This window comes from Muscardinus avellanarius (assembly GCF_963383645.1).
Source record: "Muscardinus avellanarius genome assembly, chromosome: 18".
NCBI classification, from domain to species: Eukaryota; Metazoa; Chordata; class Mammalia; order Rodentia; family Gliridae; genus Muscardinus; species Muscardinus avellanarius.
In genome coordinates, this window is record NC_137804.1 from 20915457 (window position 1) to 20940650 (window position 25194).

Sequence of the window (25194 nt, forward strand, 5' to 3'; positions counted from 1 at the left end):
TTTGAGAATGGAGACTTGTGTGACGTCTCCTCCTTCCTCCAGAAACCCTAGCTAATGTGCCAATGGCAGCTGAAGGGAATGGATGTGTAAGTGTTTCGGGTATGGAAGACTTGAGTGATGGAAGACCTTTCTGGAACCACAGACTGAACTCCTAGAAACTTTTCAATGCCTCATTTTCCAGGAATAGAAGTCTTTGGTTACCCTCTTGTGGACCTTGCAAGAGATTTTATGTAGGTCAGATCCATGCTGTGGAGAAATTAAAGAACCCATGATTTTTTTTTTATGAGAACCCACTTTCTTATGTAATTTCTTTGACCTCATTAAAAATATTGGGTAAACTAAGCACCTCAAATCACCTTTTAACCATTCTACCTAGTGACATTTGACTTTTGATTTCACTCACAGACACTATCTGTTTACAAAGCCATTATTCAACCACCATAATGCCTTTTTAATGGGTTTAATAGGGTGGACACAAGGGTTTAGCATATAGCCCGGCTCACAAATGCTGATTTAACTCTCAGCGTAACCAAAGTACAGTAGAGTTTAAAATACATTCTGATCAAGACTGACCATGGCTTTTATGAAACATTCTAGGATGATTAACCAATACCTTTTAAACATATAAAACGTGTGACTGGTTGATATCTAGATTCAGCCCCCTAAGTAACCTTCTTGGCCTCATCTTCCATAAGATCACACCTTCGTTTTCCCTTTGTACTGGTGTGTACATTTCTGTTTCCAGCTAGGATCATTAGGGTCTTTGGCCCTTTGCCTTTTGACTATATGAAATGAAAATTTTCAATATCCCAAGCCTTTGATATTTCTGAGTCATAAACTCAAGATAAAAAGGAAGAAAAGCTTTTGGAGAAAGGACAAAGAGACATATTAGGAAAGGGTATGAAGACCTAGGTGTGGTGGTGCACTCCTGTGATCCCAGCACTTGGGAGGCTGAGAGAGGAGAATCACAGGTTTGAGACCATCTCCAAGAACTGAGTAACCGTCTCAATAAGCTAGCCAGATTTGTTTCACAGTAAAAAATAAAAAGGGCTGGAAGTGTAACTCAGAGGGAGAATGTCCCTGGGTTCAATCTCCAGTACCATAAAGAAAACGAAAAAAGAAAAAAATCACAAAGGAGAAAGACCTATGGAAGCAGACCAGGAATGAAGAAAATATTTGACCAAAGAGCAAAAGTGTAGAATAAAAATGATGAATGCCAAAATATCAAAGGTAAAAATGTATTTGGCTTAAAAGTAGGCAAAACTGAAAGGGAGGCCACATAAGCGTGAACAGTTGTAAAGTCAGTTTTGTGGATTTAACCTCTTTTTTGTTTAAGACCACTACAACTTAATGAGCCCCCTACAACTTAGTAAGGGCCTGTTTCAAAATAAAAGATAATAAAGAGGCTGAAGGTGTTGTTCAGAGGTAGAATGCCCCTGAATTCGATCCCCAGTAACACACACACACACACACACACACACACACACACACACACACACACTTATACACACAACTGTTTCATAATGGAGAACTCATAGGTCATCCATTCTGCTTTTTAACTTACAGCATTGAATCAAATGACATCTAGCCTCTGTCCATCTATGGTAGGATCTATCCTACTTTATGTCTTAAGTGCACTGCATCCACTTTGAGACATTTTGATCACTAGAATGTTCTTTCTGGTATAGTGAACATCTGGGGTGCTAATTTACATAACTGCCTTGGAGGCTCAGAAAGCAAAACCATACTGGCCAACAGAAATCTTATTTACTTATTTGCCTAAGTCTTGTCCTATCAATTTAGAAAAACACTGTATACCATCCATCCCACGTTTTGGGAAACACATGTGTTACTCAGTATCTCCAGTGATGCGTAGTTGTCAACATTTCAGCTCCAACCTTACCCTTTCTAGAAGATCATCTTTGCCAAGGTCACATAAAACCAGTTCTCGTGCTTGGCTTTCCTTTTCTGAACACTCTGCACAGTGTCAATGTCTATCTTTAATATTTTGTCCCCAAACTGAACATAATTCATGGTGGATTTCTATTTTGTTTTTGTCTAGCATTTTTGCTTATACAACAAGACTTGATACCTGAATTCTCTGTTCTCACATCCAGTTCCTAGCCCAATGTGCATTCATGTCAATCTTTGCTTTTTCATCTACCATTCCTGATGAGAGGCTTTCCTTCAACCAGGGAACTAAAATAAACATTACCATCATTTTTTTCCACTATCCAATAATCTTTAGCCCAAAAAATTATTTAGTGACCATAAAGATGGTTGCTAAAAATGGTCAAGATGCTATGGTGACTAAAATGGTGAGAGATAAAGATAGGGAGATGGGTTTTCAATACCTTATGGTCTGTTGGGGAAATTCTTTACAAGTATAAAATAACATAAGGCTACTGGTTAGAGCAATCAGAAAGGGTTTCAGAAATTATCCAAAGTATACCACATAGAATGAGTATGATTTAGACTAACAAACATGGAGAGAACATGCATTTAAGATAGAGGAAAGCACATGACTAATAGGCCCTGGCCGGGAAAATAGAAGGTGTCTATGGATAAAGGCCCAGTTGGCTCAAGAGTAGGGACCCAATTTGACAAGACTACAGCCATTTTTTCATTTGATACTGGGGATTGAACCCAGAGGTATTTTACCTCCGAGCAGCACCCCAAACTCTATTTTGCTTTTAGTTTGAAGCAGAGTCTCACTAAGATAGGCCTTGAGCCTGAAATCCTCTTGTCTCAGCCTCCCAAGTGCCAGGATTACAGGTGTGCACCATCAGGCCTGACTAGGACTACTCTCTTGATGGAAATTGCCCTCTTGCCCCCAAGGTAACCCTGGAATGCTTTCCAGATTCTACAGAATAAACAGAATTGTTAAGACACCCAGGTGAGCATTTCCTGCCTGCCAGTGGTGACCAGTTAATAGTTAACTTTGTGTTAATAGTTTCTGAGAAAGCCCAGGTATGTTGTGGTTGGCAGAGGCCCATCTTTGTCTTGCTTAGCATATAAATAACCTCTTTTCTCTTGCTTCAGGGTAGAGGGAGCCACTGTCTTACTGCTGCCCAAGGTACACTTCTGTCCAGAAGTCCCTAATAAGTTATAATTTGTGCAATCTGGATTTGTCTGTGTCTTTCTTTAGTATCTTAGCACCTTTTACAATGGGCAGCTGTTTCTCAGGTACCACATTTTTCCAAAACAGCACGAGACAGGAAGTCATGTCAAGTATATTTACCCTACACATTTTCAAACATTTTCTTTTCTTCCAAGATATCAGAATCAGCAATCACAAGAAAATTTGGGTGTAAACTGTTACATCAAGGACTGATATTTTATGTAATGGCAATTTCCTGATAAGAATGTTTAGCCCTTCAATAAATTCACAGGAAAAAAAATTGTCAAATCATTGTGTGTGTGTGTGTGTGTGTGTGTGTGTGTATGTATAAAAAGGAAATCACAAATAATGTGGGCATAGATTTAGTATCATTCTCCCTGTGTCAGAGTTCATTAAACTTTATCTTGCAGATGTAGCAGCCAAGTCACATCAGCCCGGGCTGCTGGGGTTGCCCACTCCAGAGGTAGACATGGGAACGGAGGAAATGGCCCAGAGACTCCACTGGGCCTGGGTTAAAGGAAGGGGTCAGTGGAGACTTTGGTGCCACCCTCAGGAGATTTGCAAATCCTACCACATTCTTGCGTGAGGCGCATCAGCATCTGTCAGTTATTGTGAATATGTGCATTTTAAGCAATAAGATTCAGCCGGTCAGACTTTTCTGGGTGCTCTCAATGACATCATTTCCTGGGCTGTGTTTGTTCTGAAGACAAAGTGGTTCTCACCACCATGAAAAGCCCAAATAAAAGTCATCTCTCCCTCCATAAAAAAACCTTATCTTGAGAATAACTAATGATGCAAAGTGGAATGCACTTTTTAAAAAGTTTTTGAAAGAATCTTAAAAGAAAATAATAAGGCAAAAGCTACTGAGGCTATCCGAAGTTGCTGGAGAAATCTTACAGGATTTATCTTAGGGCCATTCAGTCTGCTTATACATCCTAAAAAAAAAAAAAAAGAAGCACGAGAGACAATTTTCAATTTTCAGAGAGGTACACAGTAAAAATTTCTGGTTGCTGGTACTCAATTATTGTGTTGCAATCTAGATAATAATTTTTAATTGTTATGAATCATCACTAGGATACAAACAGTTAAAAACGTTTTTAAGGGAGCCGAGCGTGGTGGCGCACGCTTGTAATCCCCGTGCTTGGGAGGTGGTGACAGGAGGATCACGCAGGTTCAAAGCCAGCCCCGCTGGAGACCCTGTTTCCAAATAAAAAATATAAAATAGGTCTGGGAGTGTAACCCGGAGGTAGAAGGGTTCCATCCCCAGTACCACCAAAATAAATAAATAAATAAAAATAAAGCTTTTTTTTTTTTTTTTTTTTTGGTGGTACTGGGGTTCCTGGAAGCCCTTCTACCTCCGGGCTACACTCCCAGACCTATATTTGGAAACAGGGTCTCCTAAGCCAGCGCGCGCAGCTGGCTTCGAACCTGCATGATCCTCCTGTCTCCGCCTCCCAAGCGCTGGGATTACAAGCGTGTGCCACCACGCCCGGCCAAAAAAATAAATCATTTTAAAATATTTAAGCATATTGCAAAATTCTCTCAAATGACGTTATTTTATTTAGAGTTATTTTTATCCCTGCCTACTTTTTAATAATTTAAGGAATAGAGTTTTCATTTGCATCATTTAACCTGATCAGTCTCTTAGCACCTCGCTCCCCTTCCCTAAACTGGAGGTCTCACCACATTTTAATCCTTTGATTCTCTGCCTATATATCTAATTAGACTTATTATTTCATGATTATAGGATTATGGTCTCTCATACATTTGATACCCAAATCTAGCTCAGGATGGGTCCCCCAATATATATTCAATACTATATTCAATAATATATGTGTGTGTGTGTGTGTGTGTGTGATAAAGACTGTCCATCTAAATCATAAAGACAACAGAATAGATTATCTTGCTACACACACACACACACACACACACACACACACACACACACACGCACATGCACACATGCACACACAGGAAGTAGGATTTTGTTTTACAAAATGGCTTGAACTATAGCCCCAGAACCACTTCGCAATTTGACTTCAGGTGAGCTAGCTCTCTTTATTTTTCAGTTCTTTTTGCTAAAATATGGAACTAAAAATGCCTCTTTGTTGAGAGGAAGGAAGATGATTCTGTGAAGCATCGGCATGGTGGCTGGTGGCTGGCTTCGAATACCAGCTGTTTTTCGCCTTTCCTGAAGTATGGACCCTTTGTCACGCATCACTACATTATTCACAAATAAGTTAGCTTTGTGAATTGGAAACGAGTTGACAATTTTTATCATATAACGTGTGCAAGTACAAATGGACAGATGCTGTTTAGGAAATTCAGGCAACAAGGTGATTTGCAAATGTAGGCAGAGACAAAGTCTTGACGGCTATTTGTGGGGCATCCTGTCTCTTAGCAAAACCATATGCTTCCCAATTACTTCCACTGAGGTGGCTAAGTCTCTGCAGGAGGATATTTTGATCTCACAATTTTTTTTTGGTAGTACTGGGGTTCCTGGAAATCCTTCTACCTACGGGCTACACTCCCAGACCTGTTTTTTATATTTGTATTTGAAAACAGGGTCTCTTAAGCCAGCGCAGCTGGCTTCAAACCTGCGCGATCCTTCTGTCTCTGCCTCCCAAGCGCGGGGATTACAAGCGTGCGCCACCAAGCCCGGCTTGATCTCACTATTTTTATTGCAATGACATAGGGACCCCTGGCTCCACCCAGATACCATTTGCACTATTTGCGGTTCTTTTCTCTTTGTTCGAAAGCATTTCTTGGCTCAGATAAATAAATATATATTTTGATTACTTTATCCCCCAAACCAGGCTAGAAATTAAACAAGTATTATTGAACATGTTTAAAACAGATAGGGTATGTCAAACCAAACAAAAAATAATTATAATTGAAACTATATATTCTTTAGGAACACTGAATACAGCAAATCTTGATTATGGGAAAGTTATACTCAGTAGGAAATGAATGATGTGTGCATGTGTGCCTCTACCAACTTGTATTCCATTAAGATGTATGACAGCAATGCACCAATAACAAATTAAAAAAAGAAATAATTAATAAAGAATAAATTTCACAATGGCTCTACTGTATAGAGAAAAATTGTTATTGACCATAAATGAGACAAAAAATAGTTTTTCGAAAATTTAAATTGAGAAAATTTAACTTCAGAAAATTGTCATAAAAAAACCCGATTATATCTGATGTAGGATTTAAAAAATTGACTGATTAGACGGGCGTGGTTGCACATGCTTGTAATCCCAGCATTTGGGAGGCTGGGACAGGAGGATGGTGGTTCGCAGGCAGCCTCAGCTACTTAGTGAGACCCTATGCAACTCAGTGAGACCCTGTTTCAAAATAAAGAATAAAACATAGGGCTGGGGGCATAGCTCAGAGTTAGAATGCCCCTGGTTTCCATCCCCAGTACCAAAAAAAATTGATTGATGAATTAAATCTTTGGTATAAATTCTACATTGAAAAGAACTTAATAAATAGTGATTTAATAAAACTTAAAAGAATACGTAAAATTCTTTGTATAGGTAGTGGATCAAAGAATTAAATTAATCTAATGAAATTCTAGAAAGTACTTTCCAGAAAGGAATCAGAAATGTGCCGCTACTCTAATAATAATAACTGTAATGCTAACCAAAGAGTGGAAATATCTATAGGGATTAAGACAGTGTGTGTGTGTGTGTGTGTGTGTGTGTGTGTGTGTGTGTGTGTGTGTGATAAAACACAAACAAAAATACCTCCACAGGACTAAACAATAGCTTCCGGATAGCAGGCCAAATAATTCAGTATTTAATCAGATAAATACTTTATTTTTTCTTTTGCTGTCCTGGGGATGGAACCCAAGGGCAGTTTACCTCCAAGCTATACCCCCAGCCCTATTTTTTTAGTTTTCTTATTTTTTGAAACAGAGTCTCACTGAGTTGCGAACAGCATCGCTAAGTAGCTGAGATAAATACTTTTTTTTTTAAAAAGGTATGTGTGTGTGTGTGTGTGTGTGTGTGTGTGTGTGTGTGTGTGTGTGGTACTAGGAGTTGAACTTGGGGCATTCTACTTCTGAGTTACACTCCAAACCCTATTTTATTTGTTATTTTGAACCAGTCTTCTCTAGGTTACTAACAGTCTCACTACTTGCTGAAGCTGTCCTTGAACCTGTGATCCTTCTGCCTCAGCCTCCCAAGTACTAGGACTAAAGGAATGTATCACCATGCTTGGTTTAAGAGAGTTTTTAATTGTCCAGTTGATAATCCCTAAAGTACTTGGTAACTCATTGAATTATTATTTTTACCCAAATATGGAACATTTCATTTTCTAAGAATGAAAAAATATTTACTTTGCCAATTTAAAGGAATATCAAATTCTACTAATTCTACTGAAAATGAATCTTTCTCTCTTTCTCAACCCGCCCTACACTCAATAAATATATTTTGGCATTAAATTATCCAATTTGGGGGGCTGGAACAGGAGGAGCGCGGTTCCCAGCCAGCCTCAGCCACTTAGTGAGGACCTTTACAATTCAGTGAGACCCTGTTTCAAAATAAAGAATAAAAAATAGGGCTGGGGGCATAGCTCAGAGGTAGAATGCCCCTGGGTTTCATGCTCAGTACTGAAAAAAAAATTACCACCATAACATGACTTGTGTATCACCATTTACCAAATATGAAAGTTGTTGGAGGAATATCATTTTCTTGACACAAACTAATTTTCTTTTTTTTTTTTTTTTTGCGGTACCGGGGTTGGAACCCAGGGGCATTCTACTTCTGAACTACACCCCCAGCTCTATATTTTACTCTTTATTTTAAAACAAGGATTCACTGAGTTGCAAAGGACCTCACTAAGTAGCTGAGGCTATCTGCTAACTGTGATCCTTCTGTCTCAGCCTCCCAAATGCGGGAACGACAAGCGTGCTCCAACACACCCAGCTCAAGTTTTCCAAAATTTAAATCAAGAAAATTCAATGTCATAGAAATGTCATCACAAAAGAAGGCCAATGCTCACCACCTTTCAGAGCACATGTAGTCACAAGAGGTATCAGAGGCATACATGCTCAGGGGCCAATCACACGATACTAGAATACTCATTCCAGTATTTCTAACTCGTCTCAATCTGAATATATAGGAGTGTTACCTTGTGAGATTTGAGCAGGTATAGTTGTATGGTTGTGCATACACACACACACACACACACACACACACACACATATATATATATATATTTTTTTTTTTTTTTTTTTTTGCGGGTCTGGGGATGGAACCCAAGGGTATTTGACCTCTGAGCTACAGCCCCTGTCCTGTTTTTTTAATTATTATTTATTTTGAAACTGGGTCTCACTGAGTTACAGAGGGCCTCACTAAGTAGCTGAGGCTGTCCATAAACCGCGATCCTCCGTCTCAGCCTCCCCCATGTTGGGATTACAAGCGTGCGCCACCACACCACGCTGTGCATCGATATCTTGAATGAAGCATATAAAATACCGTATCGGTGTCTGGAATCATCTAGCCTCCCAGTGCCGTGCTCTTGATAGGAATCACGTGCTAATAGACTCTTTGAAACTGTTTTCTGTGCTATTCCGCAGTGGGGCTAAACCCTCGCCACACATCCCCAAATACACCATTTCAGCCCCAAAACAGTTTTGCAACTTGTAAGTCTAAAGAATATATTATTTATTTATTTATTTATTTATTTATTTATTTATTTATTTTAGTTTAGTTTTTGGTGGTACTGGGGTTGCTGGAAGCCCTTCTACCTCCCGGCTACACTCCCAGACCTATTTTTACATTTTTATTTGGAAACAGGGTCTCCTAAACCAGCGCGCGCGCGGCTGGCTTCGAACCTGCGCGATCCTCCTGTCTCTGCCTCCCAAGCGCGGGGATTACAAGCGTGCGCCACCACGCCCGGCTAAACAATATATTTTAAAAATTAATGAATTAGCTCTCAAACATGATTTTATAAACAGATGATAAAATTAGAAATATCGCCCTGCTTCTGTGAGTCACAATCAGAAAAAAAACAACCTTGACAGAATTCCACTTGAGACTCAAAGACTGCTAAAAATAAGTCTGGACTCCCTGACCACCAGCAGCGGGTTTTTAGTCCAGAGTGCAAGTCTTTGGGTGCTGGTTTCAAGACAGTGAAAAAGTTACACAGAATTTCTCAGAAAGAAACTCAGGTGTAGTAGTCACATTGGTAAAATATCACCACACCATTGATAACCAAGGTAGCTTAAACGTTAGCAGCACCAGTGGCCACAGAAGCAATGACCCTTAGTCTCTGGCGGTCACTTTGCATTACTTAATCATGACAACCTGGGGACACAGCTAGTCTATTTTATAATCTGTGTCTTAAGCAAATGGCACTCACAAGATTCCACAGATTTTAAGCCAAGCTTTGAACTCTGAGCCTACATTCTTTGTTTGGTGCTACTGGGGACTGAACCCAGGGGTGTCTTGCCTCTGAGCTACCTCCCCAACACACACACACACACACACACACACACACACACACACACACACACTCTCTCTCTCTCTCTCTCTGTCTCTCTGTCTCTCTGTCTCTCTCTGTCTCTCTCTCCCTCTCTCTCCCTCCCTCCCCCCTCCCCTCCCCCTCTCTCTCTGCCCCCCCCTATATATATATAATAGAAATGTCATTACAAAAGAAGGTTGACAGGAGGATGACAGGTCTAAGAACAGCTTCAGCAACTTAGTGAGACCCTCAGTAAATTAGCACAACTCTCTTTCAAAATAAAAAATAAAATAAAAGCTGGGCGTGGTGGCGCACACTTGTAATCCCAGCATTTGGGAGGCTGAGACAGGAGGATCGCGGTTCTCAAACAGCCTCGGCTACTTGGGCTCTCCGCAACTCAGTGAGACCTTGTTTCAAAATAAAGATTAAAAATTGGGCAGGGGGTGTAGCTCGGAGGTCAAACGCCTCTGGGTTCCATAATAATATTATTATTATAATAATAATATAATAATAATAATAATAATTATTATTATTATTATTTAATAAAATAAAATAAAGCTGAGACTGTAGCTCAAAGGTAGAACTCATGGTTGCAATATATATATATATAATTTGAAACAGAGTCATCTCACTAAGTTGCTAAGTTGCTGGGGACCCGAGCTACACCACCTGCCCTATTTTTAAATTTTTATTTTGAAACAGGGCCTCACTAAGTAGCTGAGGCTGTCCGCTAACCGAGATCTCCTGTCTCAACTTCCCGAATGCTGGGATTACAAGCCTGCGCCAGCACGCCCGGCTAATACTTACCTTTTGAAGCCCAGCTCAGATGATGTCTTTGAGAGATTCATCAGAATTATTTCCTCCTCTTTCTGAACCTTTAAGGAGGTTTTTAGTTGTATTAACTTGTACCAAATAACATTTTTGTCTTAATTTGTTTTACTTTCTTCGTGTGTATTTTTGTGCTCACTTTTTAACATTCTAACATGTGAGTTGAGCTGGGCATGGTGACACAAACCTGTTAATTCTATACGTGGGAGGCTGACAGAGGAGGAATGAAGGTTTGAGGCCAGCCTCAGCAATTTCGCAAGACCCTCAACAATTTAGTGAGACTCTGTTTAAAAATAAAAAGGGCTAACTGGGTGTGGTGGTGCCTGCCTGTAAGCGTAGTACTTGGGAGGTTTGAGACAGAAGGGTTGCAGGTTTGAATTCAGCTGCAAGAACTCAGTGAGGTTCTCACTAACCCAGCAAGACCCTGTTTCAAAACAAAAAATAGGCCAGGTGTGGTGGCTCACGCTTGTAATCCCAGCATTCGGGAGGCGGAGACTGGAGGATCGTGATTTACCGACAGCCTCAGCTACTTAGCGAGGCCCTTCCCAATTCAGTAAGACCCTGTTTCAAAAAATAAGAATAGCCGGGCGTGGTGGCGCACGCTTGTAATCCCCGTGCTCGGGAGGCGGAGACAGGAGGATCGCGCAGGTTCGAAGTCAGCCGGGCTGATTTAAGAGACCCTGTTTCAAAAAATAGGTCTGGGAGTGTAGCCCGGAGGTAGAAGGGCTTCCAGGAACCCCAGTACCACCAAAAAAAAAAAAATAAATAAAAAATAAATAAATAAATAAATAAAAATAAAAATAAAAATAAAAAATAGAACCAGTGGTGTAGCTCAGAGGCAGAATGCCCCTGGGTTCCATCCTCAGTACCGAAATAAATAAATTAAATAAATAAAGCCGGGCATGGTGGTGCATGCTTGTAATCCCAGCATTCGGGAGGCTGAGACCAGAGGATTGCGGTTCACAGACAGCCTCAGCTACTTAGTGAGGCCCCCTGCAACTCAGTGAGACCTGGTTTCAAAATAAATAAAAAAATAGGGCAGGGGGTGTAGCTCGGAGGTCGAATGCCCCTGGCTTCCATCCCCAGACCCGCAAATAAATAAATAAATAAGTAAGTAAATAAATATAAAATAAACAAATAATAAAAATGAGTGGGTGTAGAGTTTGGAGGTAGAATGTAGAAAGTCCGTGGGTCCAATCCCCAGTACCACCCCACAAAATTAAATAAATAAATTGATTATTTAAGTAAAAATAAAAAGGGATGGGGTGTAGCTCAAATAGGCTGCTTTGGGGGTCAATCTTCAGTACCAATCAAGAAAGAAAGAAGAAAAGAAATAATAAAAAAAGGAAAAAGGAAAAGAGAAAGAAAGAAGGAAAGAAAGAAAGAAGATAGACGTGGTGACACACACTTGTAATCCCAGTACTTGGGAGGCTGAGACAGGAGGATCACAGGTTCGCAGCCAGCCTCAGCTACTTAGTGAGGCCCTCTGCAACTTAGTGAGACTCTGATTCAAAATAAAGAATAAAAAATAAGACTAGAAGTGATGCTTGGAGGTAGAATGCTCCTGGGTTCAATCCCTAGTACTGGGAAAAATAAATAAATAGTAGGGCTGGGGGTGTAGCTCAGAGGTAGAATGCCCTTGTGTTTAATCCGCAGTATCACACACACAAAAAAAGAAGAAAGAAATAAAGAACCTTCCAGCAGGCTCTATATTTCAATTTTAATATTGTTCATAATTCACAAAACTATGTTTCTTTTTAGGAACTCAATGGTATTTTATATTAAATACTAAAACATCTTGTAGGATTTAAATGTAACAGTCTCAAAGATGTGTTTTTTCTCTATTTTATTTTCCACTATATCTATAGTCTTCTAGAAATATAATCTACAGTATATGAATCGTAACACATTCCTAAAAAATCACTGTGATTGATATAGTATCTGTAAAGAAATAATTATACATTAAACATTTTAATGATATCTTCTCAAGCAGTAGCTTAATTTGTTTTCCTGGTACCCGAATAATTCTGTTTGATGGATTGGAGATTTGAGATCTTGAGTTTAAATGATTTTCCTTCATAAAGGTACTCCAAGTGGAATTAAGTTCTGCTATAATTAACCCTTATTCAGAAGGCCTTTCATAAAAACTATTCTTATATTTCACAGAAAACCAAAAACAAAAATTGCACTGGAATTTAAGTTATATTGTTTGGACAGAAGTTGATATTGTGGTTGTGGCAAGATTATACACTTAGATAATGTACGTGCACAAACTCCTCTGAATAAACACCAGAAAATGTTGGAAACCTATGTGTTTGTATGCACTTCTAAAAGAAGAGATGATATCGCCGTATGCAAGAGTAGGAAGTTTATTTGTAGGACTATGGTGGTAGCGCTCACAGGGGGACAAGAAAGGTCAGCGAGGCAGTTGCAGTCATGTCTATGGGCTCTGGATTCATGTCGGTGAAAGGCAGAGAAGATAGCACTTACATCCTGAGTATTATGTATATATTCCTTGTCTCTTCCTCTTGTGCATGTCTCTGTCTCTGTCTCTGTCTCTGTCTCTCTCTCTCTCTTTTCTCTCTCTCTGTCTCCTTCTCCTTCTTCCTCTCCCTCTCCTTCTGTTTCTTTTTCCTCCTGCCATGCCTGGCCTCCCATAGACGTCACCTAGGCTAACATGGATTGAAACCCCTGAAACCTCCAAACTGTGAGCACATAAATCTTCTTCCTCTAAGTTGTGGTCATCAGAAACTTTAGATTACAGTAGTAAGAATGCTGACTGAAATAGGACATGACAAAGAAACCAGATTAATAGAAGTGCTCTCTTTCGAGAAATTAAAAATATTTAGTCTTAAGCCTCATTTGCATATTATCTATGAGGTATAAGAACCCTAAAGCTATGTTTAAAAATTTAATCTTAAGCCATATAACAGTTCTGTGGTCCTTGACAGAAACAAACAAACCAAAAGAAAATGAAAAGACAAGATTCTATTAAATTTCTTTTACTTACAATTAGAATATAATTAATGAAAAGAGATTCCATTCACAGAAGCACAAAAATGTATAATACTTAGAAGTAAACTTAACAAAATTATCTGTAACTTGTGTGAAGGAATTTATATAACTTCACTTAATTATATAGAGGAATATTTTAAGTAAATGGAGATTATATATTATGTGAGATGGCAAAAATATCTCAATGTTTTAAGAGAATTATTTTTCCCAATTTAATTTATAAAATTAACTTCGACTAAATGCCCTTTGGATTTTAAGAGTGGGAATTTTCCCCCCCTAATGTTGATTGTGAGTAAATAGGCTAGAACAGCCCCAATTCTACTTTCTGTACCAAATTGTAAGGAACACAATAATTCAAACTCCGAAGTATTAGTGTAAAATTAGACTGTCAATGGAAGAAAAATGAAGCCTCTAAGTACACAGTCGCAAGTCACAACTAAGTCTGATTAATATGCCATATTTAATTAATGGAAATAGATTATTCAATATGTGATTTATGAAATCAATCAATTAGTTAAGTAGATTAGATTAAAACCTCAAATCAGCTGTATCAGACTCCCCCCCTAACAACTAAAAATAAACCTTACGTTTCTCCTTCTTTGAATGTTCACATCACCTTTTGGATTACCCCCAAATTAACATCTCCTGTGTGACCTGCGCCTAACACTGAACTCATTTTAAAACAGAAACACACGGCACTCTAAGAACCACAAAACGTTATTGTCCACGATCTTAGCAACCAAACCATTCAGGAAAACCTAACAGAGTAAAAGAGAGAGGACCCCGGTGAGCAACACTTCAGTGTTGGAAGAGGACCCTCCAGGAGGAGCCCAGGGAGCCAATCAGTGGTCAGCAAGGCCCAAGAGGTTCAAGACACAAAACCATCCCTCAAGGGCTAAACGACCAAAATGAGGCATAGAAGCAGCCCTGCGAAGGGGTTCTGGATCTAGTAAGAGCTGTGAGGAGCGTCGATCCAAGTTTGTCTCCAGCTGGAAGATAGGAGGAGCATATGTGGACTGTTTATTGAGTCAGAAGAATGGTAACAGGGTGGAGAGTGTGCAGGGGTTGAAATGATTAGCTCTCTATAGAAATCTCTGGGTGAGAGTAAAGGCCTGTAAGGCTGAAGTCATCCTTAAAATTCTCTTCCATCAATCCTTCTACGTAGTAGGAAAGCAAAACTCCGTTAACCCTTGGCTGATTCACTGCAGCATCGTACAAATCCCACGGCACTAGAAGAAGAATAAGACTTCTAAAATCTACAGTTTTGGGTCTTGCCGGAAGCGTAATGTAGAATAGAGTACAAGGATTTATTTATTTATTTATTTATTTACTTATTTATTTGCAGTAATGGAGGTTGAACCCAGGGGCATTCTACCTTTGAGCTACACCCCTAGTCTTATTTTTTATTCTTTACTTTGGAACAGGGTGTCACTAAGTTGTGGAGGCCTCACTAAGTACCTGAGGCTGGTCGCGAACCTGTGATCCACCTATCTCAGTTTCCCAAGGACTGGGATTATAAGCATGCACCGGCATGCCCGACTGAGTACAAGGATTTTAATAAAATATCTTCTAGGTACCATAATAAAGTCCAGATGGTCATGCCATCATTAGGGAATAATGATTAGCCTCGGTAATAAAGTATTAGCTGCTCAAAATCTTTTATCTCCAGAAAGATGACATTGTGGCTCTATGTTTTACTTCTATCATAGAAGTTTAACTGGTTATTTATTTATTTATTTACTTTTTTATTTTTGGTGGTACTGGGGGTGGAATCCAGAGGCTTTCTGCCCCTGGGCTATACTCCAAGACCAAAATTTTATATTTTATTTTAAAACAGGGTCTCACTAAGTTGTTGAGAGCCTCACTAAGTAGCTGAGGCTGGCTTTGAACCTGAGCGATCCTCCTGTCTAAGCCTCCCAAGCACCGGGATTACAAGCGTGCGCCACCACGTCTAGCTACCTTGTTTGTTATGGTTAAAATAACATTAGTGAGCCGGGCGTGGTGGCACACGCTTGTAATCCCCCCGCTTGGGAGGTGGAGACAGGAGGATCAGGCAGGTTCGAAGCCAGCCGCGCTGGCTTAAGAGACCCTGTTTCCGAATTAAGAAAAATATAAAATAGGTCTGGGAGTGTAGCCCAGAGGTAGAAGGCCTTCCAGGAACCTCAGTACCACAAATAAATAAATAAATAAATAAATAAATAAATAAATATAAAATTAAATAAGATAACATTAGTGTGAGTGGTCTAAAAGGTGTGCTTTCTTACAAACACTTCGGAATTTCACACTTTCATTTCAAAGCAAGGACTTAGAGTCAGTCAATATTTAATATTTAGACCTTTAGTCAATGCCCATAGTCCCTTATTAATCTAATAATTATTTATTATCATGTAATTAGAAATAGGCTAATGATATATGGGTTTGCAAAGTATTCTTTCTTGATTGGGAAAATATCTAAATTTTTTTTCTGTAGTAGTACCATAAAAAGAAAGATGTTTATCTATCTATCTACTAAATTTACTACTAATTTAACAAACACAAGTAATAAATAATCCAATTTAATGCAAGAAAAATCAGGAAAGAAAATAGTTGTTTTTATGAGGTTGCCATATGGTTTGAGGAAGTAGACTATAGATTGCAAGTTGATATAAAAAGTCAGAGATAGATTCTACAAAACAGCTGGAAAAACTTAGATAATGTTTAGACAGTGTTATAAAATTATAAGTCCAGAATGGCTTTGTATATGATGCTTATGAACACTTAATATTATTTATACTTAGAGTAATGGCTATCAGGTATTATAAGATCATTTAAGAGAGAGAAAAATTAAACAGTTTGTGCACAAGGGAGATCTGAATATTGGGGAAATTCTGTATTAAGATAGCAAAAGTCTTCAAAAGAAAATAAACCATTCAATAGAAACACAGTCCCAACTTTTGCTTTCCTATCACTTTATTTTTTATACTTCACGGCAGACAGAATTGCATTCTTGGCAACTTAGCGAGACCCGGTACAAAATAAAAGATAAAATGGGGCTGAGGGTATAGCTCAGAGGTAGAATGTTCTTGGGTTCAATTCCTAGTGTCAAAAAAAGAAAAGAAATCATGAAAAGCCACATGCTGAGGTTATTTGGGCCAAAATCACATACCTAGAAATCCTTGAAGGAGGATTAAAATCTGACTCTTGCAAAGATAAAATCAGAACTTTAAAATCTTAATGGAAGCCAGATGAGGTGCTGCATGCCTGTAATCTCGGTACTTGGGAGGCAGAGACAGGAAGATTCTAAGTTCAAGACCAGCTTCAGCAACTTAGGGAGACCCTATTTCAAAATAAAAAAGTAAAAAGGGCTAGGGCGTAACTCAGGGATACAATGCTCCTATTTAATCCCCAGAACCAACAAAACAAAACAAAACTAAGACAACCAACCAACCAACAAACAAGAAAAGATCCTATTGGAGCTCTCCAAGGACCAAGTCATGTAATTAATTGAACTTTAGATTATAATAATTAAACATACAGGTTTAACATAACTGTATTAGGCATATTAGTAAATCTCATTTATATATAATTTACATAACTTAAAATGTAAGAAAACTTGTGAAGTCCTCTTCTAGTGTGTGTGTGTGTGTGTGTGTGTGTGTGTGTGTGTGTGTTGCTGGGAATGAAATCCAGGGCTTCATCCACACTAGAAAAGCGCTCTACCACTAACATAAACCTCAGCCTTTCGTTCACATTTATAACCTTATTGAGGTCCTCTTATAGAAAAAGACTCCCTAGAGGAGTCATTCAAACATTTCTTTGCAGACAAAACAAAAATTAAATTTTTAAAAGAACTATTAGGTTCTATTGTGCTATGTTTCCTTAATGCAATGTTAAATCCTACCCTGGAATCGCTATCTACAGATTCCATGGTGTTCAAGGATAACCTCAGCAAGTAGTGAGACTCGTCAACCTAGCGAGACTGAAGTGCAGGCTCTAAAGCCTGGCACAAAATCCTTCCCGATATAGTCCCTAGCTGGGCATGGTGGCACATGTTTGTAACCCTTGTATTTGGAAAGCTGAGACAGGAGGATTGCAGGTACACAGCCAGTCTCAGCAACTTAGCTGAGATTCTTAGCAACCTATTGAGACTCTGTTTCAAAATAAAAAGTAAAAAATTAAAAAAAAAAGGCTGAAGGTGTAGCTTAAAGGTAGAATACCCCTGAGTTCAGTCCCCAGACACACACACACACACACACACACACACACACACACACATCTAGCCCTGCCTTCTTACCTGTATCTTTAGCGTTAATACCTAACTACCACCCTCTGCTCTGCGCATCCTTTATGTAGGTACTAGGAAACTGCATATTACTGCCATGTCCCTGCTATCAAAATGCCTTCCCTCAGCACTTGTACAGACAAGACCTATTTATTCATTCTTTAAAGTTCAAGTCATCTCTGAAAAGTCTTTGCCAATATTACAGTTAGATTGAGTTGTCACACCTCTCTCTACTTTCCTCTTACAGAACATATTCCCATTGAGTTATTTGTTTCTTTTCCACTAGACTTTAAACTCTTATGATATCAAACATATTACCTGTTTTGTTATCTACAGTGTCTAATGCAGGGCCAAACATGTATAAGGTACTTAAAAATATTTTTCAAATGAATTACCACACCTTAAGTGATCACTCTGTTGCTTCTTATTTTTCTGGCTGGAAAGAGTTTGTGAAGTAGACACTTCCTATAATTTCATAATACTCAAGTTGCTAGAAGATTTCTAGGCAAGTTAGGGAATACAGGCTCTTGTGTCCTAATTATCATTTAGTTATTAAATAACCTCAAACATTGATTCATTTAATAAATTTTTTTTACACTTTCCATGTGACAAGAGCCATATCCCCCAGGAAAGATATGGTGATGGACTCATTAGACCAACCCAATTCTATCATGGAATTTGTATAACCTAATTAATAAGCCCAATTTCTTCATATAAAGTCAAATAGTTGGCCTAGGATTTCCCTAGGACTAAAATTCCATGAGACAATAAGTCATACCTCAAAATTATTTTTAGACTGTACTATAGAAATAACATGAAAATATGAAGTAAAAGATAACAGTAGGCAAATCTTTTCATAATCAGCTTCTGATATAACATGTTCACAACCATAAATTCTTCCTCCCCAAAATAGTTATCTTTAAAAAATGATACTAGACATCTTTTAAAAATTAACTCTGATTTCATCTGATTTAAAACATTGAAATAATCTCTACTTATAATTGGAGAGTCTGCCAAGAACAAAAGAAGAAAATAATCATCTTAGAGCAATTAATGATGATTAGAGAAAATTTTTATCTTCAGGAAGATGAATCTGTCCTATATGTTAGCCACAAACATAAAGAACGATGTGTTTTCTAACTGGATTTCATTTGTGTGATCAATTTTTTTGATTCATGGTAATTGGATCAAAAAAAGTAAAATTTATTACCAATGATAAATGATACAGTTAAACTAAATTAACTAAATTAACCTAGGCTGTCAGCTGCTTCATTATAAAATAAGATAAGGAAGGTCATAATTATTTAGTTTGTATATGAATCTCAGATAGAGAATGGTTTAAGTGAACAAATGATACAAATAATACTTGTATAGGATGGTAAAGTCCTAAGCCTATGCACACAATATTTACAGACATAATAAGTATGCTGCCTTCCTAATCAAATACTGAGTAGGATGTGGTGGTGCACACCTGTAATACCAGCAACTCAAGAGGCTGAAGCAGTAGGATTGCATGTTCGAGGCCAGCCTGAGAAACTTATCAATACCTTGTATCAAAATAGAAAATAGCAAATAAAAAGGGCTGGAGGTGTTCAATGTTAGAGTACCCCTACGTCCAATCCCTAGCACCACAAAAAAACTAATAATATGAGAGGTGTTTGCACAGGAGATCCAACTCTCTAAGGTAAGTGTTCTTTTTTTGTGCGTGGTACTAGAGATGGAACCCAGGGGCAGTCTACCTTTGAACCACACCCCCAGCCCAATTTTTATTCTTTATTTTGAAACAGGGTCTCACTGATTTGCAAAGGGCCTCACTAAGTAGCTAAGGCTTCCGCAAACCGTGATCCTCCTGTCTCAGCCTCCCGAATGCTGGGATTACAAGCATGTGCTACCACGCCCGGCTCTCAAATATTCTTAACATTATTGAGTGAAATTAAAATGCACCTATAAAAAACATTTATAGATGAACCACATTATTTAATAATAAAATCTTAAGCATAAAATGAGTGAAATGGATATATTTTCTCAGCATGTCGTAATCATAGGATGTACTTTTTGATTCACCCTCAAAGTAGGTGATATTGGATGGTTGCAATTAATGGTTGCAGCTATAAGAACAGGATATATCAGTATATATATGAAGCATACACATGCACAGACATACACAAACACACCATATATAGCACACAATGCCGAGTTTGGTTTTCCATAGACTTTCAAGATATATGGCAAGCTTTTTCATGTTGTGGATGAGAAGACTGAGGTACAGACAGGTGAGCAGGTTTATTAAACGTCTAATGGTTGGTCACTGATAGAGTTTTGATGCTAGGTGAGGTCTACTGCCCCACCCAGTACTCTCGACACCACAACACGTGGCCAAGGCCATCTTTATAGGACTGAGATCCAGTTTACAACTTCTCATTCATGACACTGAGCTCCGACATCAGGGCCAAGGAATTGGGTAATACAGATGTAGTTTGGGTTATTGGTTCCTCTTTTCTTGAAAAATAAAAACCTTTGCACATTTATGCAAAGAAAAAACAACAGCTATATTGTACAGTTGCGGCTGGACTGATATGGCCAGAAATGAAACAGAAAGCTTTCGTCATGTAACTAAGTTGGAGAGAGTGAATAAGCTGAATTTCTCCATCTGGAGACTCTCAGACTAGACAAGCTAGACAAGTCTTACAAATTAATATGAATGTATAGGTCTGGGGCCTGAAGGAAATTAGGTCACAGCTAAAAAGGAATCAGGTGCTGACCACAAGTCAGAATTTTACTATGGATTCAAACTAAGGGCAGGACTCTAATGTTGTAATTCTCTGAGGACCATTATTGCAAGAGCAGAGCATGTGAACAAGGCGGATGTTTTATTCAAAATGCAATTGGGATCTTTATCCTCTTTTTAACCCTCTCTTTTTCAATCTCATTTTTCTTTTGTGCTTTTACTCCTCTGCAATGTTATTTACTTCTTTCCTTGGCTTCTGAGAATTGGATCCTTAGCACGGATTAGAGAAAGTGCTTCGATTGGGGAAGATAAGAAAACCATTCTAAGGAAATGGTCAGAACACATCAATGGTTTTGTGTAGTTCAGAAATGAAGTTAAGATATGTAGGAACATTTATTTTAAAAAAATAAGCAGGATAGGAGATTCACTTTCCTGAACAACCTGCTTTTTTGAGAGCTCCAGCTCATTCTTCGATGATGTCCTTTGAAGGCTCTGTATGTGTCTTGTGGTAACACAGTGGCATTTAGCAGCGCCGACAGAGGGATGTTCCAAATGCATTCTGCTGGGAAGGGCTGGTAGGAAAAGTTGGGGTGTTTTTCTCTCTCGGGAGTCCCCTGTGGCTTTATCGCTGTGAAAAGGTCTGAGTTTCTTTCAAAAGTTCAAGATTGATTTTTGGTGGAGAAGATGAGCAATGGATTTTCTAGGCAACTAAGAAACAGACTCTTTTGATTAAATGTCAGATTAAGGGAAAAAAAAATTCCCGATGTGGGCATATATGACAATTCTCTAAAGAGAGTGACTCTGGGAGGAATGTAGATATTTTAGGAGAGAGGGTTATGGTCTTGAGAATTTTTATTTTCTATAAATTTCTTGTGGTTAACATGAGTTTAAAAATGTGCTCATGTGCTTAGTGTTTAGATTCATTTATGCAGAATTATGTAACACTCGGAAATTCTCCTTTGAAATGTCATGTATTATGGGAATACATTTATAAATGATATTTGTAAATATCCAATCTTCTGCCATCAAAAATTTTCAAAGAATGTTAAATGTGGAGTGTGCATAATTGTGATAGTTCTTTCTTTTTTTAAGGGAATACTTTTCTATTAATTAAAGGGATATTTTTCCTATTGACACACCATCTGAAATATAAATGATTATTTTCTTAGGATTTGAATACTGCAGTCATAGGCAATAGACCAGTTATTGGGTGATTTACTCTTACTAGTTCTGCATTGAAACATGTCCAGATAAAAATCACACATTATTTTTTAAACACTTCTATGACCTTGCTAGTAATTTTCAACAGTTTAGATCTCCTTGACTTACTTTAGCTTGAAAGCCCATTAATTTTTGGGAAAAAAAAAATGTGTTTATTCCAGAGAACTTTTTTGAAAGAAATCACTTGTAGCATGGATTAGGAAGAGAGAGAGAGAGAGAGAGAGAGAGAGAGAGAGAGAGAGAGAGAGAGAAGAATTGGCAGTAAGAAAAAATATATTTAAAGAGTCATTTTTCTCCTCCTCCAAATTCTAGACAACCTTCCTTTTCAACTTAAAAATGGAGAACGTGACAAATGTAAGCCCTTACCAACTTCCCACTTCAGAAGGCTGTTGTCTTCCCTCTCCATTTTTCCAATGACATACCAGATACAAGCCATCCAGTGTGCAAGGAGCGCAAACATAGACATGAGCAGAGTCAGGACGATTGTGCTGTGCTGGGAGTAACGGTCAAGCTTCTGCAGGAGACGCAAAAGACGCAGCAGCCGCACGGTTTTTAAGAGATGCACTAGGGACACCTGTGGTAGGAGACAGAACATCACAACTTGCCCAGGGCTTAAATTCATGTCTTTGTTTTAACTTACAGCCTATTCTGTGTGTTCTCGAAGTTGAGTACAAATGTAATTTTCATTCTACAGCCATTTGTTTGGTCTTTGTTCTTGACCTATTCTATATTCTATTGAGAGGTGATAGATAAAGGATAGGACAAAGGGAATAATATAATTCCTTTGAGTGAAGGCTTGCACTGCTTAATTAGAATTTATCTCTTTTTCTCTGTCTGATTAAAAACAATATTTATTCTGGTAGACAAGTGAAATATAAAATATTATCAGGACTGAATATATGTGTTTGTTCCAGAGAACTTCTTTGAAAGAAATCACTTGTATCATGGATTAAGGAGAGAAAAGAGAGAGAGAGAGAGAGAGAGAGAGAGAGAGAGAGAGAGAGAGAGAGAGGACTCTACCTCCTTACACAGGTCTTTTCAACCCCAAATCCCATTCCCCATGCAAGGATTTACTTTATATCAATAATCCACACGGATTGAATTAAAAGCCTGAAGAATGATAGTAAATGTAAATTAATGTTTATTTTTTAGTAAATTGACCTATAAAACTGAACAAATTCTGCTCATCAGTACCAATAGCACCTCCTGCCTCATCTGCTGTATCATGTTGCTTCTCACATTACCAATGGACAGAAAAAAAATTGCCTGCAACATATATATTTTTAATATTTAAAAAATATATATTTAATATATATTTTTAATATTAAAATATATATATATAAATAAATAAATATATATATATTTTTTAAGCTTCCTCTCAAATAAGCATGCTTAGGGAACCAAAATCAAATCAAAAAGAAATTTTTGAAAAAGTCCCACTTTTTCATGCCCTAAAGCAGTAGACTCATACCTAAGAGATTATTTTCCTGACTTTAGGGCTCACATGAAAGACTTGTAACACTGGTATGGTCACTATTACTATCAGCAAGTAGTGCACATAACTCATACTCTTTTCACAACCTGAAAGAACCTCAGAGAGCTTATTATTATTATTATTATTATTATTATTATTATTATTATTATTTTGGGGGGTGGTATTGGGCATGGAACCCAGGGACTTTCCACCTCTGGGCTACATTCCCAGACCAATTTTATATTTTTTGTTGAAACAGGCTCTCACTAAGTTGCTGAGAGCTTCACTAAGTTGCTAAGGCTGGCTTCCAACCTGTGCGATCCTCCTGTCTCAGCCTCCCGAGTACTGGGATTACAAGCGTGAGCCGCCATGTCTGGCTCTCAGAGAGCTTTTTACAATAGAAAATACAAAATATTAGCTCGTGTAGATATAGAGTTTGAAAAAATCCTTGACTTCATCTAATTTCTTGGGGGAGAGAGACCATGAGTAGAGGGGAAACGGTTGTTTTTAGGCTATAACCAGTTATAGTTTGAGCTTCATGGGATATAATTCTAGACAGCAATTTTGGTGGCTTTGCCTTTGTAATTAATTGGGGTCACTTGTAGTTTCTGGCCAAACTTGTAGTTTCTGCCTCTGTTAGCCTTTTCTCCTGATCACTAAGAAAAGCATACCTGCAGTAATGCATTTTACATGGTCAGAATTTAATAAATATTTGCTCAATAAGTAAAAGAGAAAGCATGAAAATATAAAACACCCCAACCTTGCATAAGCATAGAATAGACATTAAAAGTATGCTCACATATAATCTTGTGAATTATTTTATACTCAAATACAGCACAAAGTTAAGGATCTCTAAGGAACTTGCTAGCTCTCTGTGCTATTTTTGTGTGTGTGTGTGTGTGTGTGTGTGTGTGTGTGTGTGTGTGTTATTCTTTTGTGTCAAGTATTACTTTCCTTACAGTCAGGTCCTCTCTGCTTGTAGTAAGCTAGAGGGTCACATGCTAAGAGTTTGTAATTTCTGCTTTGTCATTCAGAGGAACTACTGGAGATGGAGGGAATTTGACAGCTAGATGTAAATGTGTGTATCGTTATAGGCGAAATGAAACTTGGAAGAGAGGTCCAGATGAAGGAAGTCTTCTGAACACATGATATTGATTTAATTTCCCCATTTGCTCTGACCAAAAGTGGAATGTTTGAGGGAAGAATGTAGAGCTGCCCTTACGGAAGAATAATAGCTCATTTTTTGTTGTTGTTGAAAACAGAATCTTGCTTAGTTGCTGAGGCTAGCCTCGACCCTGCAATCCACCTGCCTCAGTCTCCCAAGTACTGGAATTATAGGCATGAGTATTTGCAAAAACCAGGGACACGAGTTTAGGTGTTTAAGATGATGCAAGTCTGGTTATTTTACTGGTATATTAAAATATATATATATATATATATATTTGCTCCTATAAGAATCAATAGCTTCTTGTTATAAATGTGAATTTTGGCTTTCAATGAATGACAAAAAGAGGCATAATTGATTTAAATGTAAATATATTATCTGAAAAAAGAGTCTTGTTGCTCTCGGGGTACTATTCTGAATTTGTCACTAATGAGAATTACAAGCTACCCAAAGTCAGGTGCATACATCAAACTCCTTATCTAATTAACAGGAGTTTCTTCTTTTACTGAGTAGACATGACCACCTTATGGCTGTCAACCTGGGGGAAGGGGAAGGTGAGATCAAAGAAAAAAGGTGGAGGGAGAAAGGAGAAGTAATGTGCACTGATATCTTTCTAAATTTCAGACATTTAGCAAAACATTTGATAGATACCATCTTTTTTGGTTGCTCCAAACTGTAGGAATTTCTTTTGCTCACTTTAGTCCTAATATGATGTTGACTTCTCCAAGAAAGGTACTCAGATGGCAAGGAATAAAACTGGGGCCCAGGCAGTTGTCCTTCCACTCCTCCACACTTTTCACATCTAATTCATAATTTTCCCTCTCATACCGTCTTTCATTGTGACAAAGAGAGTAGGTAGGTCTTAATAAGTAAATGTGTGAGCTACATATATAATGATTGCCTTGCA

The 25194-nt window shown here is 38.1% G+C and overlaps 1 protein-coding gene across 1 annotated transcript in view; it reads right to left on the minus strand.

The window, feature by feature from the left end:
* Positions 1 to 25194, minus strand: part of KCNH8 (potassium voltage-gated channel subfamily H member 8) — a gene marked incomplete at both ends in the record, with an annotated part of 371332 nt that overhangs the window by 98396 nt on the left and 247742 nt on the right. Inside the window, one exon of the mRNA XM_080715733.1 lies at positions 22015 to 22222. Coding sequence (XP_080571859.1) covers positions 22015 to 22222 — 208 coding nt within the window. The remainder of the gene's footprint in view (positions 1 to 22014; positions 22223 to 25194) is intronic.